At 41.1% G+C, this 15,733-nt stretch overlaps 1 protein-coding gene across 3 annotated transcripts in view; it reads left to right on the plus strand.

The window, feature by feature from the left end:
- The window catches only part of REEP2 (receptor accessory protein 2), a 31,958-nt gene that overhangs the window by 9,101 nt on the left and 7,124 nt on the right, over window positions 1-15,733 (plus strand). For 2 of the 3 annotated variants that reach the window (XM_064161722.1, XM_064161725.1), the window contains one exon: window positions 664-10,143. The exons of the other annotated variant lie outside the window; for it this stretch is intronic. In XM_064161722.1, coding sequence (XP_064017792.1) covers window positions 664-738 — 75 coding nt within the window. In that variant the 3' untranslated portion in view covers window positions 739-10,143. Of the gene's footprint in view, window positions 1-663; window positions 10,144-15,733 lie in introns of those variants that run through there. 3 annotated transcript variants of the gene reach the window in all.

The raw sequence follows: 15,733 nt of genomic DNA on the forward strand, positions 1-15,733 counted from the left end.
GTTTTTTTTTTCCTCTAGCATATTACACAGGAGCAGGGACACACAAAAAAATATTCTAATCTTTCTAGTGAGGGGTTTTTAAAGTGAAATCATGACAAGATAGTAATGACTCTCCTATGGTGTTAACTGAATGCAAAAATTTCAGTAAGGCCCTTTGCAGCTTTATCAGGTTTTATGCTCAATGTGTTTGGTTCTTTGGTTCATATGTAGGACTTGTAGGAGGCCATTGACTGAGATTTCCTGTGACTGTCTGAAAGAAAGTGCTGAATGCATCATAGATGATAAATGCTCTCTTCTGACCAATATCTAGAATGAAAGACACTGTAGTAAAGTGTGCAAATTAATGATGTTTCTGCCTCTTTCGGAGAACAGCATTTAGGGTAACAGTCAAGAGGCAGAAAAGTTCTAGCAGTGAAGTGTTGTGAGAACGTTACCAGTTAGAACTATCACTATGTCTCCTCTTCTGTTGAGGCAGCTGACTTTCATTTTATTATCACCACACTTGCCCTGTTTAAGAATGCACTCCTGTATAGATGATGTGAACAGGGCCATCCTGTTGTAGCTGGCTTGCCTTGTTTTCACTCTACATTCTTGCATCTTCCTATCAGACACTGAAGTGTTAAAGTAAACTGAGCTATGATTCGTTGTTTCCTTTCTCTCCAGCTTCCAATAAGAAGTGTGAAAGCCCGTCCTAAGAAGAAAGCTGCAGGCTCTCTTGCTTCTGGCGAGTCATCCTAAGGAGACTTCCCCCTCCCCAGCACCTGTCTGTGTCCCGGGATTTGCCTGTCACTTTTGAGGGGAAACTCCCCAAAGGAAGGGAGCTGAGATTCATGTACATAACAGATACTGCTTTGTAGAGCTCATTCCAAGGCAAGGGGGAGGCTGGGATTCAGAAAATGGAGTAGAGGATACACGTCCTCAGGAATTTTCTCCTTTTCATCTCTCTTTTGGAGGGAATGCTGACATGTCTGTACATAGCCTGTTGCTTTGGAATTCCCACTGTATAACCCTAGCTGGGGACAATCTTTGCTGGAAGAACTGACTAGGGTTAGAGACATCCATCGCACAGAAGCTGGAACAATATTAGATACTGGAGTTCCACGGGGGTGGGTGGCTCCCTAAAATGTCTTATCTTGCTCTGGGTATTCTTCTGCAGCTGTGTGTTGTTAAGAAGTGCCCACCATGATTGATCCTCCTTAAGAATGGACCATACCTGTCATGTCCATCCCCTTTGAGGTGGCTGAAATAATGTATGCTGTGTATTTTTGACCATAAAGGACTAGCTTCTGGGAGTATGCTAGATTCCCATTACTAGTACTGGAAGATGAAGAGATTGGGGTTTATTTTACTTCTTCTGGAAGGTGAGGGAAGATGATTGAAAAACTGAGTAATGAAGAAAATGCACTGTTCTGTGCATGTCTAATGAAGTAGATACAGGTATCTGCAAGAGTTAACTATTAAGGAGGAAAGTTAGGTATCAGTGAGGTTTTGGCTCATTTTGAAGCTGCTTGAATTTTATTTTGGGTTCTGTTCACTTTGAATCCCGTGAAAGCATCAGAGGTGAGTCCCATGTAGTGGGAAAAGCTGGCAAGGAGGCTGCTGCTTTGCTGTCTAGTGGTTGAACTCCATGTCATCCTGATGCTTGTTATCATGGACAAACTCTTTCGTTGTAGCGGATGACAGGGGGAAATCTGGCTCAGTGTAACCTGCAGCCATACTTGAGAATTTCAGTAGCCCTTATCACTCACTTTTAGGAGATCCAGTAGCCCTTATCACTCACTTTTAGGAGATCCAGTAGCCCTTATCACTCACTTTTAGGAGATCCAGTCATCAGACAATGAGAACTGATGAATAGCTGATGTATGAATTCCACTAATCCAGCATTCCATTTATGAGAGAACAAAAGGCAGAGAGTATTGTGATACTGTGATTAATCAGTCCTCTTGCTTTATCCTGCTGCAGCCCTTGCACAAATTTTCTGTCTGACTGTTTGCCACATTTATCAACATCCTGAGACTCAAGTGGTGATACCTGGGACAGAACTGCATTGAATGCAGCCTATGAATTGTAGGAGTGAAGTTGCAATGCTGCAGGAAGACTTGCATTATGCCAAGCCATACGGGATTCTAATCTGTTGAGTATTGTTAAGGGGAGATCTCTTGTAGCCATGCCAACAGAGTTAAAGGGAATTTGAGATGAGTAGGATTCCTGTTGTAGGCATGGTTGTCTGAATGAATACTTGATAGTCTTAATCTTTACTGTTTTCAGAGGAACCTGGTTCCTCCTTCCCTACTACTAAAGACCATTCTTAGGTCTAGGTGCAGGCATTTTTGTTTACCCACATTTTTTGATGGTCACATTTCTGAAATTACAGTGAAATCTTCCCAGAACCCAGTATTTTGCTGTTGATAATATACTGAAGCACTTCTACAAGTAATGTTCCACAAACATTTCTGTCCTGAAGAACATCTCTTCAAAAGTCTGTGAAGTTGAAGTTTAGAACTCATTTTTCTCTTGTTTCACATTGCTTTGGTGGCAGGTTATGAACTAAGTAGTCATGTTACAAAACCAATCAAGCTACTTTTATTTGTGGATGCTAAAACTGAAGTCTTGATAGACCATGTCAGAGGCTTGCATCCTGTCAGAAATACTTGTTCTAAATTATCCACAAGGCCTTAGCCAGACAACAGTAGAAAATCCTTGATTTGACTTTGAATTTTGAACTTCATGAGAAAAACAAGTGTTTTGTTCTTTTTAGTTTATTAGCAAACATTGTGTGCATATCTCACTACATGCAAAGTCATGTCCTGAAGCAGGAGTTCTTTATTTCCAAAGGCAATTCCTCTCTCCAGAGAAAGGATAAAAATCTTTGTGAATTATGTGGAAGATTCAGTTGTGAAGGATTACTGTCTTAGATTGTACTGTACTGAACAAGATAGAAGCACTATTCTCTATAAACCAAGTATCTCTCTGGTCACATTTCTTGAAATGTAGTTTTTTGGAGTTGTTTTTTTTTTTTCTTTAACTGAATTTTTCCATAGCAAAACAAATCATTGACTTCATTTTGAAGCCAAGGATTGGTTAGTTTCTCCTTATGCTGGTCTTCATGCCCTTTCCTTGTGCTTGTGTTGTGATAATCTTGGATTACTTTGTTTTCTGACAGAGACTTTCCAGAATGTTTTATAGAATCAATGAATTTATAATACCTCTCCCTGTTTTGAAGCACAGGAAGAATTTCTGAAGCCTCTGTTTTGGCATTTGGATTTACCTTTTTGAGCTAGGACCCGTGATAAGTATCTTTTATTTAGCAATGATGGTTGATGTCATTAGCCTGTAGGTAAGTACAGGTCAGTGTTACTCTGGCTTTTGTTGTACAGGGGAATTAAATGACTTGTGGTTGCAAGAAATAGTCTGGAGTAGAGTTGTGAGGGATGGTTATCTAGTGTGCAATCCAAAGCTGATGTCAAGCAGCAGACCTTACCCAGAGCAAGAACAATATCTTAGCATGGATGCTGTTTTCTTCCAGTACAAATGTGACTGCTGGACTGTGCTCTGCTGGATCGAAGCCTCTGCAGATGTGCCAGCCACCCACGTGATCTCTTAGCGAGTTTCTAGATGCAGCTCTGCATTGGATGGTGTGGTCTTACATAGAGATTCTCTTGCAAAGGAGAGCGCTGAATGTGCTGTTCTGATAAGATGCTTTTATCAGCTGGTCACTGTTTTCAGCAGGATATGCTGGAGTGTAGTTTCTCTTCAGTGTCATCTGTGGGCTTCATTGTGCAGTTAAACAGTTAAATCTTCCCCTAGCAGTTGGACCTATTGTGTTCAGTGTTTATACTTCTTTGCTAATACGCCTGGGCACAGAGAGAAACACAGTAAGTGAAAATGATACCTGAAGTTCGGTGGAGAAGTGGTAGTACTTGCATGTCAAACTTGGTGTGCCTAAAAACTCTCGTAAAATGCCTCTACCATGAAAAACAAAGTGAAGCCATGACTGCCTTTTGGAAAGAAATGTTGTACTTCCATGCTTCATAAGACTCAGTCAGTGTTCTGCTGTTGGAAAAGAAAATAGTGAAATGTGGCTTCCTTTCTCAGAAACTGGATGATTTACTGCATAAAACAGAAAAAAGTTTTCTTGCTTGGCAGTATTCTTCATAGTGGCTAAGAAACAGTATAATACTGCTGTCAGGTTTTAAACCTTGCACTTGAACTAAACATCTGAACTTCATATGATCAAACTTCTGATTCTGTGAGCTTATGTTTCTGAGTCTGGGGTGTCTGATCTCTTTTAGACTAGATTAACTTCCTTGGTAGGTAGATGGTGTGTTTAAAGAGGGAGATACTGGTGTTCTTAAAATTGCAAAGCATTTTTCTGCGTTTCAGCTTTTTTCAGCTGCCCTTTCCTCCATTTTAGTGAATGGACATTTGTTGTCTCTTTGCAGTGCTGAGCTTTCTTTTTATACATCCCTCTTGGAAATATGACTCCCTCACAGTATACAGCCAAATCATTTCTGCCTCGCAGTGCAAAATTTCTAGAAGACCCTGACTTCCCTGCACTTGTTTTTCTTCTTTGCCATCTTTAACATCTGGAAGTCCAGTGCCTTAGGAGGGAAGTAGGGTGACTGTGGAATACTCTGCTGGTTCTGTGATTTGTACATAGCACTGTATCAAGGAGACTTGCACGGTAACTGGGAAGTGTATGGTTGAGAGCAGCTGTTGAACTGAGCAGAAATGCTGGTGCTGTATGGGGATGAGCTCTTTAGCATTACTGAGGAGAAAGGATTCCTGGGCAAGTTTCATCTGGAATTTGGCACTACTACAAGGCACTACAAATGTAACTCAGTGTGAGGTTATTTATAGGTGTTCTTTAAGAAGGCTACAGGCTTCAGAAGTGGTCATAAGAGTTGTGCAGAGTAACTTGTGAGAACAATTGGTTCGAGCAGAAAATGAGGACAGTAAACCTGCACAGCTGCTAAGAACCTGTCTTGTGAGATAGAATTAAAGTGGAAAATGGGCTGTGCACAGTACAGACTTCTCCAGGAAATACTGTTGACTTTCTGATCCTCAAGCAACACTACTTTACAGATTAGAGCCTGATTTCTCTCTTGCTATGCCTCTTATTCTGTGTATTGCCTCTAAGATGGGCATGAGCTATGTGGTTTTGAGATTCTTGAGTCTTATCACTTCAGAATGAAAAAGTTTGAATTTTGCCTCAGCCAGCAGCTGATGTGCAGGGAGGACCAGTTGAATATCAAGTCTCTCACATCACTTGGTCGTAGATGTGTTATGCTGGGGAAGCACCAGCCAGGAGCTCCAGAGGATCCCTTCATCTGGAAAATGACTTACATACACCCCCTTCCTTCCAAGTCCTACATTTCTCACTGAACCAAATGCTGGACTTAGCTGTGCTTGGATTCAGCACTGTCTGTAGAATCCTGACGTTCAGTGTCAGAATTGCCAGTGCTGGAGTCAAAATATTATGAAGTGGAAAGAAACAATGTCAAACTGATTTTTTTTTCTTTTTTATTCCCCCCCACCCCCTCTGCAGTTTCGCAGGTAATTTGAGGTTGTTAAACCCCTTAGGAGCTAACTGTTACTTCCTTGTTCTTTTTCTTGGCTTCTATCCTGTCATAACCCAGTTATGTTTCTTATGTTTTTTCCTTTTAAGCAAGGGACTGCTTCCATTTTGCTTACTGTAGAGACATGAAAAATCCTGTCTATTGGAGCCAAAATTCACCCCATTTCCATTATTAAATCCTATGACCTAGAATCATACAGTGACTTGTACAACAAGATCTATGGCTGGATTCCAAGGTGAAATCTGAGCATCTATTGCCAGTAGCATGGTTCAGTGTATTTCCTTTTCCTTGCAGTGGGCTCTGACTGAAATATCCACAATGCAGACTCTTTGGACAAGAGCACTCTGTCTCTGTTTAGCCAAATAATACTAGAAGTAATGTTTGTGGGAAGGCTGCAAAAGTGAGTGAACTCTGAAGGAGCAAGAGTTCAAGTGATCTGTAACAGATAACTGCCTGAGACTATGCAAGAGCTGTGTGGCAGAAGCAGAAATGTGACTAGAGTGACCTGAGCAAAGATGAGGAATTCAGTCATCTTGTTTGTGGTAGGTCAGGAAAAACAGTCAGGCTGGATGGCAAGCATATAACATTTTTACATACAAAGGAGCTGGTTTGGTTGTTGGTTTTTTTTATCATCAGTAATGCTCAGTAACTTACCAGAAAGAAATCAAGTTGAATATTTTTTGTGATCTATAAAATTAGGAGGTAAATTATCCTGATCATCAAACCTAGGATTGAATACAAACCTTTTGGATTCATGCTGCCGCCTTTCCAGGGAAGCACTGCACTGACAGAGTCCTCACTTTTGACTCATCTGTTAGATTATTTCTTAGAGGTTGTGGATGTCACAGAGCTGTATTAAATGTTTGTTTTGGCATGTGACTGGGAATACTTGTCTACATTCAGGCATGCTGAGCTATGTATGAGACAGTGTTGGCAGAATGGAAGCTCAGAAAGAAAAACATAGAATGGCTTAAGTTGGAAGGGACCTTAGAGATCATCTACTCCAACCTCTGTGCCGTGGACAAGGATGCTCTCAACTGGACTTGGCTGCTTAAGGCCTCATCCAGCCTGGCCTTAAACACTCCCAGAGGGGCAGCATCCATAACCTCTCTGGGCAGCCTATTCCAGAGTCTCACCATCCTTGTACTGAAGAACTTCTTAAGATCCAGTCTAACCCTATTCTTTCTCAGCTTCAAACCGTTCCTCCTTTATCCTATTACTAGACACCCTTATGGACAGTCCCTCTCCAGCCTTCCTGTAGGATCCCTTCAGGTATTGGAAGGCAGCTCAAAGGTCCCCCCCCCAGCATCTCCTCTAGGCTGAACAACCCCAGCTCCCTCAGCCTATCCTAAAGATAACTGAAGGACCTTCTTGGAGTGTTGAAGTTAAGAGACTATGTAGTGATGCCTGGATTTGATTGAACGTTTTTATGGCCGAGTTCCGTTAGCACAAGGAGGGCTGCAACTTGCTCTTTGTCCACGAGAGGGCAGAAGTACAACATCCGAGCGCTGTAAATGAGCCAGCAGAGACTTGTCTGGTAACAGCTGAATTATGGCAGGTTGAACATCAATATTTCCTGTATATGAATGAAGGTATTGATTAAAAAGTGGGTGGAGGCCAGGGGAAGAACAAACTGAGGCTCTTTGGGAGAAATAGGAAATAATACTGCAGTTAACCTCTGACTAAAATGGCTATTTAACCTTGCTGGGCTTTCTAATTGAGTCATTTCCCAGTGAGGCTTGCTGAGACGACAGTGTTAGAGAATAACTACCCTGGAATCACTTTATTGTCTCTGCAACCCATTTTCCAGCTGCAGAAAGCAACTCTCTAAATGGCAAAGTACCTGATTTATTCCCTCCCTTCTGTGATTAACCAATTTCTGTGTATTTGTTCATTCAGCAGTGTTGTCCTAATTTATACTCTGAATTTTCTAGTATTTCCTGGTAAGAATAAGTAATTTCTTTCAATCGGATCTTATGCTCTGTGAAAATAGAAGCCATTTTCATCTAAAAATACAGATGTATGTAACAGCAATTTGTGACCATGGCAACAGAGTTAACATTCTGAAGAACAGACAGGTGGTTGTTTTTTTTTTTCTTTTTATGCCTGCCTTGCTTTTTTCTTTTCCTTTCTTTGTCTCTCTCTTTTTTTTCTTTTTATGTCGTCAACAACCTCAATGGTGCAGCAGTTCAGGAAGAATAAAAAAACAACACTGAATTTTTTCTTTCTTAATCATACAAGAGACTTTTGCACTGCCTCTTAAGATTTTTATTAAAAGTTGATGAAGTACAAGCTGGATGAGCAAACAGTGAAGTGGATAAAAAACATGGCTGAATGACCAAGCACACAGGATGATGATGATCGGTTCCAGGAAGTCTAATTTGAGGGCAGTAGCTAGCAGCATACTCCAGAGCTCAATATTGGGTCTAGACCTGTTTAACATGTTTGTTAATGACCTGAATGATGGGGCAGAGTGTACCCTTATCAAGTTTGCTGATAACACAGAGCTGGGACGAGTGGCTTGTACAGAATCATAGAATCATTAAGGTTGGAAGAGACCTTTATGATATGCCAGAAGATTGTGCAGGAAGCAGCAGGAGCTACACAGGGTAACTGACCTTGCATCTCAGAATATTTGAAAATCCTAATAGGAACATAGTGAGATTGAGATCCTTTCTGATGTTGAGAAAGAAGAAATCTTTTATCTGGAGACTTACAGAATGAAGAAAGGTCCAGGACATATCAGAAGTAGAATTTAGACTATAGCTGGCAGACCATTGCCAGACTTTGGGGGTGGAGGGAAAGTTTTTCCATTATATGACCAGAGTTGAATAAACAACCTGCTTACAGGCAGGTGCTAAATTTCAGCTGCAAGATGTGGATTGTCCTGATGTAGTTGAGACCCCAAGAGCATGCATTACATTAGAAGAAACACTTAGAAATTAATGTATTTTGAGGGAGGTAGGAACGGACGCTTGTGACTAAACCTTGTATTTAGTGCATGGCTGTCTCTGCCAGCATAAAGCTCTCTACTAGCATCACTTAATCTTGGGTTTATGAACAGATGTGCTAGATAGGAACATAGGCAAAGGCAAGTCACAGAATTTTCCAAGCTTTCTTCTTCTTTCCTAATTGTCATTAGGTAGTCTAAGAACTGAACAGACATTACAACCTTCCTGCTATCACTTATTAATTAGAGGCAATGAGTATCTTGAATTAAATACAATCTAAACTGTATTTGAAAGCCCTTTTTTTGGTAAAAGCTAGCTGTTGTGAGCATTCTGTAGTTGATACAGGAATTACAGTAGCTGATGAGTGGAGCCACTGTGTTGTTCAAAGGCCATTACCACAGGAAAAGGCAGCCCAGGCTGAGTCCAGTTTCCTGTCTCTGATCCTGTTCAGGCTGGTGACAGTGTGCAGCCTGGAGTTGGCACACATTTTGGAAAAGACTTTTCTTGACACAGTCCTCTTTTACCCATCCTCTGAAGTGCAGTGATATTGAGTGGCTGAGTTACTGAGGGGGTGTGAATTCTTTCACTTGTCTTTTGTAGAGTCATTAAGAGTTTGGTCACCTGCTGCAGAATAATGACTTAAATGTAGAAACCTTAATCCAGGCCTAATCCTAGACTCTTTCTGGGTATCCTTCTACATTCTCTTTGTCGAACGTCATTGAAGAGAATTACTATTGCTTCAATTCATTCTTCCGCTCTCATTTCTTCCTCCTGTTTCAAAGGACATGTTTTCCTTCCATTTCTCCCTCCACAAAAGGTTTTATCGATGCAGATGTGCTTTCATTCCACAGGGTGGCAGCTAATGCTTATTTCTTTTCGCTGTTGTTATTTGGACATTTCTGCTGGAAGCAGCTTTGCTGGCCAAGTTCCCCTCTGAGGCATACGGGCTGTGAACCTGCAAATACAGCCCTTTCATTAGGGTTAAAAAGTATTTGGAAAAGCTTATTGTAGTGTCTGTTCAGACTGTATCTATTTGCTGAAGATTGTAGTAGCTGTCAAAAAAAAAAAAAGGGAGGGGGGAAAGGAACAAAAAAAGCCCACCCCAGAAATAAACCATCACCCAAGGACTAAATTTTGAGTATTACATATTGCTACTATTCTATGTGAGTCTTTCTAAGTGGTGCTGCAGGCATAGCTGAACACATATATGGTGGCACCCCTAGGCAAAAGTTGTTTACCTAGTTATTGATTGGGGTGGGGGAGATAGCTTCTGGAAGTTATTTATTCACTTATTGCTTCCATCTTATTTGGACAGATCAATATCTTAGATAATTTGAATTGAAAACTCTCACATGTCATTAGATTAGGTTTAGAGGTTTATGAGTTTCAGGTACATCTTTTTATTGTTATTGAGTTTACATAGTTTCCTCCCACTCCCTGCCCTAGTTTCTTCTTATTGATGCCTGTGAATATTTTTCATTAAAAGGCTGCTGTTTTGTTATCTTCTCAAACTGTGCTCTTAAATCGTTTTAATTTATCTCTATGTCTTTCTCATGTGTTTGGTCTTCCACCTTTCCCTCCTCTCCTTTGTTGAATAAAGATATGAAAATGAATACTGAGTCCTGCTATTTGTGTGGTGTTAAAAATCAAGGCAACTTTTGAGAATCTGATTTGTCCTGGGTGGGTTTTTCTTTTCCTCATAAGTGTTGCATCTCAGGTTGTGTCCACTTCTCATGTGGACTTGGATTCACATTTTAAGTGTATTTGTAAGCAGCCCTGTTGCTTATCCAGGTACAAATCACTGTAGACTCAAATACTATCTTTGTCTCATATCCAGGAGATATAACCTAAATTGCACCTGAAAATAACTTCTGTCTGAAAGAATTGCTGTGTGCAAAGTTAGAGATTTGTGAGTATCTGTTTCTGGCTATGGGAGCATGAATGTTTAGTCAGTACTACAGAGCTACTGTACCTAGGCATGGGATATTAGATTGATGAGGAAGTAATTGCAGTCTTGTTGGGCAGGTAGCAAGAACTCATTTTACTTATTGCAAGGTCTGTGGTGCAGACAGAGTGTGTGAGATCATAAGGGAAAAAATGGACTATGAGAAGAATTTTCTGCAGTTGTTGACAGCTGGTCCCCCAGAGGCCCTGCGAGTGAGTAAAGTAGGTAGTCAGTGCTAGCAGTTGCAGTAGCTAGGCTAAAAGAGGTATTCAGCTAACAGGGTTCTACTAGTGTCTTTCTGCTTGCTGTTTTGGGCAGTACTGACATCTCAAGCTGATGGACTGTGGTTCCAGCTGGAACTTAATAACAGCAGTAATGGACTTGAGTCTCTGGTTTTGATTGAGGTGAAAACCTTTTGACTTGGAAATTCAGCCTAGCTCTTTATTTCCCCTCAACTGCAGTCTTCCTTTGGGACTCTGGTGTAGGTGGAGCCTTTCTCTTTTCCCCCTTGCTGTCAGTTTTTCCTGCCAATGCTATGAATGTCAAACCTGCCAGCCTTTACGCCTCTGTGGATGTCCTCATAAAGGCGGCAGATTTGCAGCTGCTTCTGTGTCAGCCAACTCAGAGCTGACAGTTCCAATGGCAGCAGTCAGAAGCTGAAAACTTTATGGAGTAAATAGAAAGTGCTTGTCTGTATTTCTGTGTATGCAAGAAAAAAAAGTGCTTATTTTGTTCTCTGTATATGTCTGTGACATTTCACATCCCCACTTTTCCCAGAGGACAAGTGTCTATTTGTGTATTCATTATGCACTCAAATATGGTACAACAGATCCTGACCTATGCAGAATTGTTACAGGAGCAGTTAATCAGTTGCACAGGTTTGGACTTTGAGTTTGCCCATTTGTTAGAACTTGCAGCTTTTGAATTTCAGCTTTTCCTCCTCCTGGGTTAGGAGGCTCAAGTGTGAAGTACCACTGAATTTGTGAGTTGTGGGTGATAGGTTAAAGATGGTTGGCAAGCAGCTTAATCTGCTAGCACAGAGATAGAGATAATCCTTCTGGAGCCCAGAGGTGATTATCTGGTCAGCAGGATTCATCCTGGTTTATGGTGTTGAGTCACTAGAGCTGTCATTAGTTAATAACATGAATAACCATGAAGCTTTGAAACAAAACTCTGCCCATTCAGTAGGAGATGTGTGCAGTTCTCAGGCGGGCTTTCCATGCAGTGGGAGTACAGTTACCTGTTTGGAGCTGCTGTGCTTTTTGTCTGCTAGTTAATTGGAGGGGGCATGATCTGCATTCTTCCTAGCATACAGGGACCATTATAATTGTTTCTAAATCATAAATGTAATTTGGCTACATAAAACAGGGACTGAAATGAAAACAAGGATGCAAAGCAATGAGTTGTCTTCAGTATGATCAATTTGTGCTTCTGCCTTTGAGTTCACATGTCAAATCAGGTCTCATGTTCTTTCTCATGGATCATGCTACAGGCGATGATCAGTGAAACACTTAAGTTTAATGTTAGAGCCTCTTAGGATCGGCTGTAAGTGGCAGTATCAGGGGTACAACAGTATATTCATGGTAGTTTTAGTCTTAAAAAGGTGTGTTAATAGTTATATTGCATATTAGTGTGCCCAGCCATTTGGTTGCTTTTTATCTAATCTTTTTCAGTGTGTACTTTGTGAAAAGCATTTCTTGGACAGTGTTAAGTGAGTGCAGACACTTCTGAAGTGGGCACATGTAAAGAAAAGGATCAGAGTTTCTACAGGAGAAACTAATCATTTCAGGGAATATTTGCTCAAACTCTACAAACAGCTTTTGGCCATGTTTGTTTATTAGTGAATTTCAGGTGAGGGGAGCCAAAAGGTCCAGCTTCTTAGCACTAGGGAAACTGTCATCCTAAATTCCAGTAAAGCTGGAACAGTGAAGCCTTGTACTGACAATGGACAAATAAATATAGCTTTTTAGTTAAAACTTTATTCCCTTAATCAGAATAAATTCTTCAGCACACAAACTAAATAACTGTGATTGTATGTATCAAAACCAGTTTTCTTGTTAGACAGTACAGGAGCAATGTGGTTCTAGTAGGAATTCAAACATGCTGTTGCTATGGAGCTTGTGCCATCATCATAGTGAAAGACACTGCAAATGCTGCTGTGCTCTGCTTGCAGAAAAAGCTGTCATAATCATGGAATGTTAGAGGTTGGAAGTGACCTCCAGAGATCGAGTCCAACCTGCCTGTCAAAGCAGGATCACCTAGAGCAGGCCACACAGGAACACGTCCAGGCAGGTTTTGAAAGTCTCCAGAGAAGGAATCTCCACAGCTTCTCTGGGCAGCTTGTTCCCATGCTCTGTCACCCTCGCCATAAAGTATTTCCTTGTGTTGAGGTTGAAGCTCTGTGTTCTGGCTTGCACTTGCTGTTCCTTGTCCTGTCACTGGGCACCACTGAAACTTAACCCCCACCTCTCAGATATTTAGAGATGTTAATAAAATCGCCTCTCAGCCTTCTCTTCTCCAGACTAAACAGTCCCAGGTCCCTCAGTCTTCACAGCAGAGATGTTCAAGTCTCTCAGTCATCCTCATAGCTCTCCATTGGACTCTCCAGCAGATCCCTGTCTCTCTTGATTTAGGGAGCCTAGAACTGGACACAGCCTTCCAAATGTGTTCTCACCAGGGCAGAGTAGAAGGGGCAGTTAACCTCCACAGACCTGCTGAGTGCATTTCTCTTGATGCACCCCAGGATGCTGTTGGCCCTTTTGGCCTCAACTGCACATTGCTGTCCAAGACATAAGTTGCTGTCCCCTAGGACTCTGAGGTCCTTCTCCGTAGAGCTGCTTTCCAGCAAGACAGCCTGTACTGATGCCTGGTGTTATTCCTCTCCTGATGCAGGACTCTGCGCTTGCCCTTACTGAATTTCATAAGGTTTGCCTTCACCCAGCTCTCAGAAGGGAAACACAGTCCCACCAAAGGTGGATTTTTTTTTTCTCAGAAAGTGAACCAACTCCTGTGCTAGGATTTCTGCTAGATTTCCATGCAGTCAAAAAGCAAAAGCAAGAAGCAGGGAGGCAAAACTTTATCAATCAGCACATAGGTGCAACAAAGAGGAACATACACTGACTGAAGTCACCGTACACAGATATATACATTCTTCTACACATGGTAGAAGAAAACAGCCACCCTGAAGAATTAACTCAAAGGAAGATGTTAAACAATTAGGATTATGACATCTGGGGCTGGGCTGTTTAGAATGACACAAAATAGAAACAAAATAATTGACTATGTTGTTTAGTTTAAGTTACTCATTTAATTCTGATTTAATGCTGGCATTCCTATAGTGTATGCATCTCAGGTGGATTTGTGGACATAGAAGTGCTATTTTACTATTGCATACCTACACCTTTAAATGTCATCATATAAAATACACTCTGCTTTGAATTTTGTGCATCTTGCCTGAGCCTGCTTTTGTTGCAGTAGTACTCAGCAATGAACATAGACTCCTTAAAAGCAAAATGACTTCTTGATCCCCTGATATCTACCAAATCCTGATTCAGTGATTTCTTGCTGCTAAGTCCATAGTGTTTCCTAGAGTTCTTTCCACGCGACTAAAACCATTGTTTCTTCTTGGCAGATAGTACTTTCAAATTGCCTTTTTCCTTTTCTTCTAAATGATTTATTGCCATGATTTTTCTTTAACCCTCTGGTGATGTCATCCTGTGTCCCTGAAATCAAACAGAATGTAGCAGTTAGGTATTGTAGGTTTCTTAGGTATGAAAACCAATGTTCAGCAGCTTTTACAATGCATCTTCACTTGCATTAATTGTGGATTTATTATATAATTCAATAATGACTTTGAAGAGGCCTTAAAATATTCTACTCTGTTCTTTTTCAGCAGCACTTTTATTATCTTTCTAAGTCTTTCTCCATATAATCGTTATCTCAGAAAATTAAAAACCTGGGTCTATAATTAAATGTAGTAAATAAAATTGCTGTGTTTCTTTCCTTCCAAAATTGCTTCTGAGGGAGATTAAGGGAGATTAATATAATTTTATGTCATATCATAGAATGGCTTAGGTTGGAAAGGACCTTAGAGATCACCTACTCCAACCTCCCTTCCATAGGCAGGAATGCTTTTCTACTAGATTCTGCTGCTCAAGGCCTCATCCAGCCTGGCCTTAAACGCCCCCAGAGGAGCAGCATCCACAATCTCCCTGGGCAGCCTGTTCCAGAGTCTTATCACCCTTGTACTGAAGAAGTTCTTAAGATCCAGATTAAACCTATTCTCCCTCAGCTCCAAACCATTCCCCCTTGTGCTATTACTAGACACCCTTATGAACAGTCCCTCTCCAACCTTCCTGAAGGATCCCTTCAGATATTGAAAGGCAGCTGTAAGATCCACCCAGACTCATCTCCAGGCTGAACAGCCTCAGGTCTTTCAGCCTATCCTCATAGCAGAGGTGTTCCAGCCCTTTGAGGCCCTCCTCTGGACTTGCTCCAACAGCTCTGTGCCCTTCTTATGATGGAGACAACAGAACTGGGCACAGTATTCGAGGTGGGTGAGACTAATCTCTAAACTCTGCAGTGTTGTGAAAACCAAAATAAGCCTGTGGTTTTATAGTTGCTTTGAGACTTTCAGTTCTTTCACGTCTGTTCTGCCAGTTACTAACAAAAGCTATTCTAAATACAGCTTTTTCCCTGTGTAGTTTCATGAAAGAGACCAAGTAAGGAATAAAGTTCATCAAAGTGACCTTACAGAGATCTTAACTGATGACTCCTTTATCTTGAGTGTTACTCATTATGCATCTTAAAATTTGGCTGTTTTTTTCTTCTAGCTGCAGAAAAAAAGGAGGAGTTAAACATGGAGGATATATTTCACACTGCTCTTGAAAATGCAGCTCCTTCTTTCTAGTGGGCTGCCTAATACATTGTGCTGTGAAATTTCCATCCTTCCCCTTGTTATTGCACACAAAGCAATTATTTTTAGTTTAGCTTGACAGGCTAGTAAAAGGAAGCCATTTGAGAAGTGAGGAGGGATGAAGTTTGGTAGAAATTCCAAGTAGCTCTGCACTGAATCATCAATCTCAAGAGAATGGAGACATTCCATAGAAATGTCACACAGGCCTTCTGGCATATTAATGAGGAAGCAGCAATGAGCTTTTAGTCAAGTTGGTTGCATAGTTCTTGCTCAGCCTAGGATAAAACCTCTTTAGTCCTCAGTACCAGAGCAGTTTAAGGATAAGGATACCGTCCAGAGTTGT

The sequence above is a fragment of the Pogoniulus pusillus genome, chromosome 22 (assembly GCF_015220805.1).
Source record: "Pogoniulus pusillus isolate bPogPus1 chromosome 22, bPogPus1.pri, whole genome shotgun sequence".
In the NCBI taxonomy this organism is placed as follows: Eukaryota; Metazoa; Chordata; class Aves; order Piciformes; family Lybiidae; genus Pogoniulus; species Pogoniulus pusillus.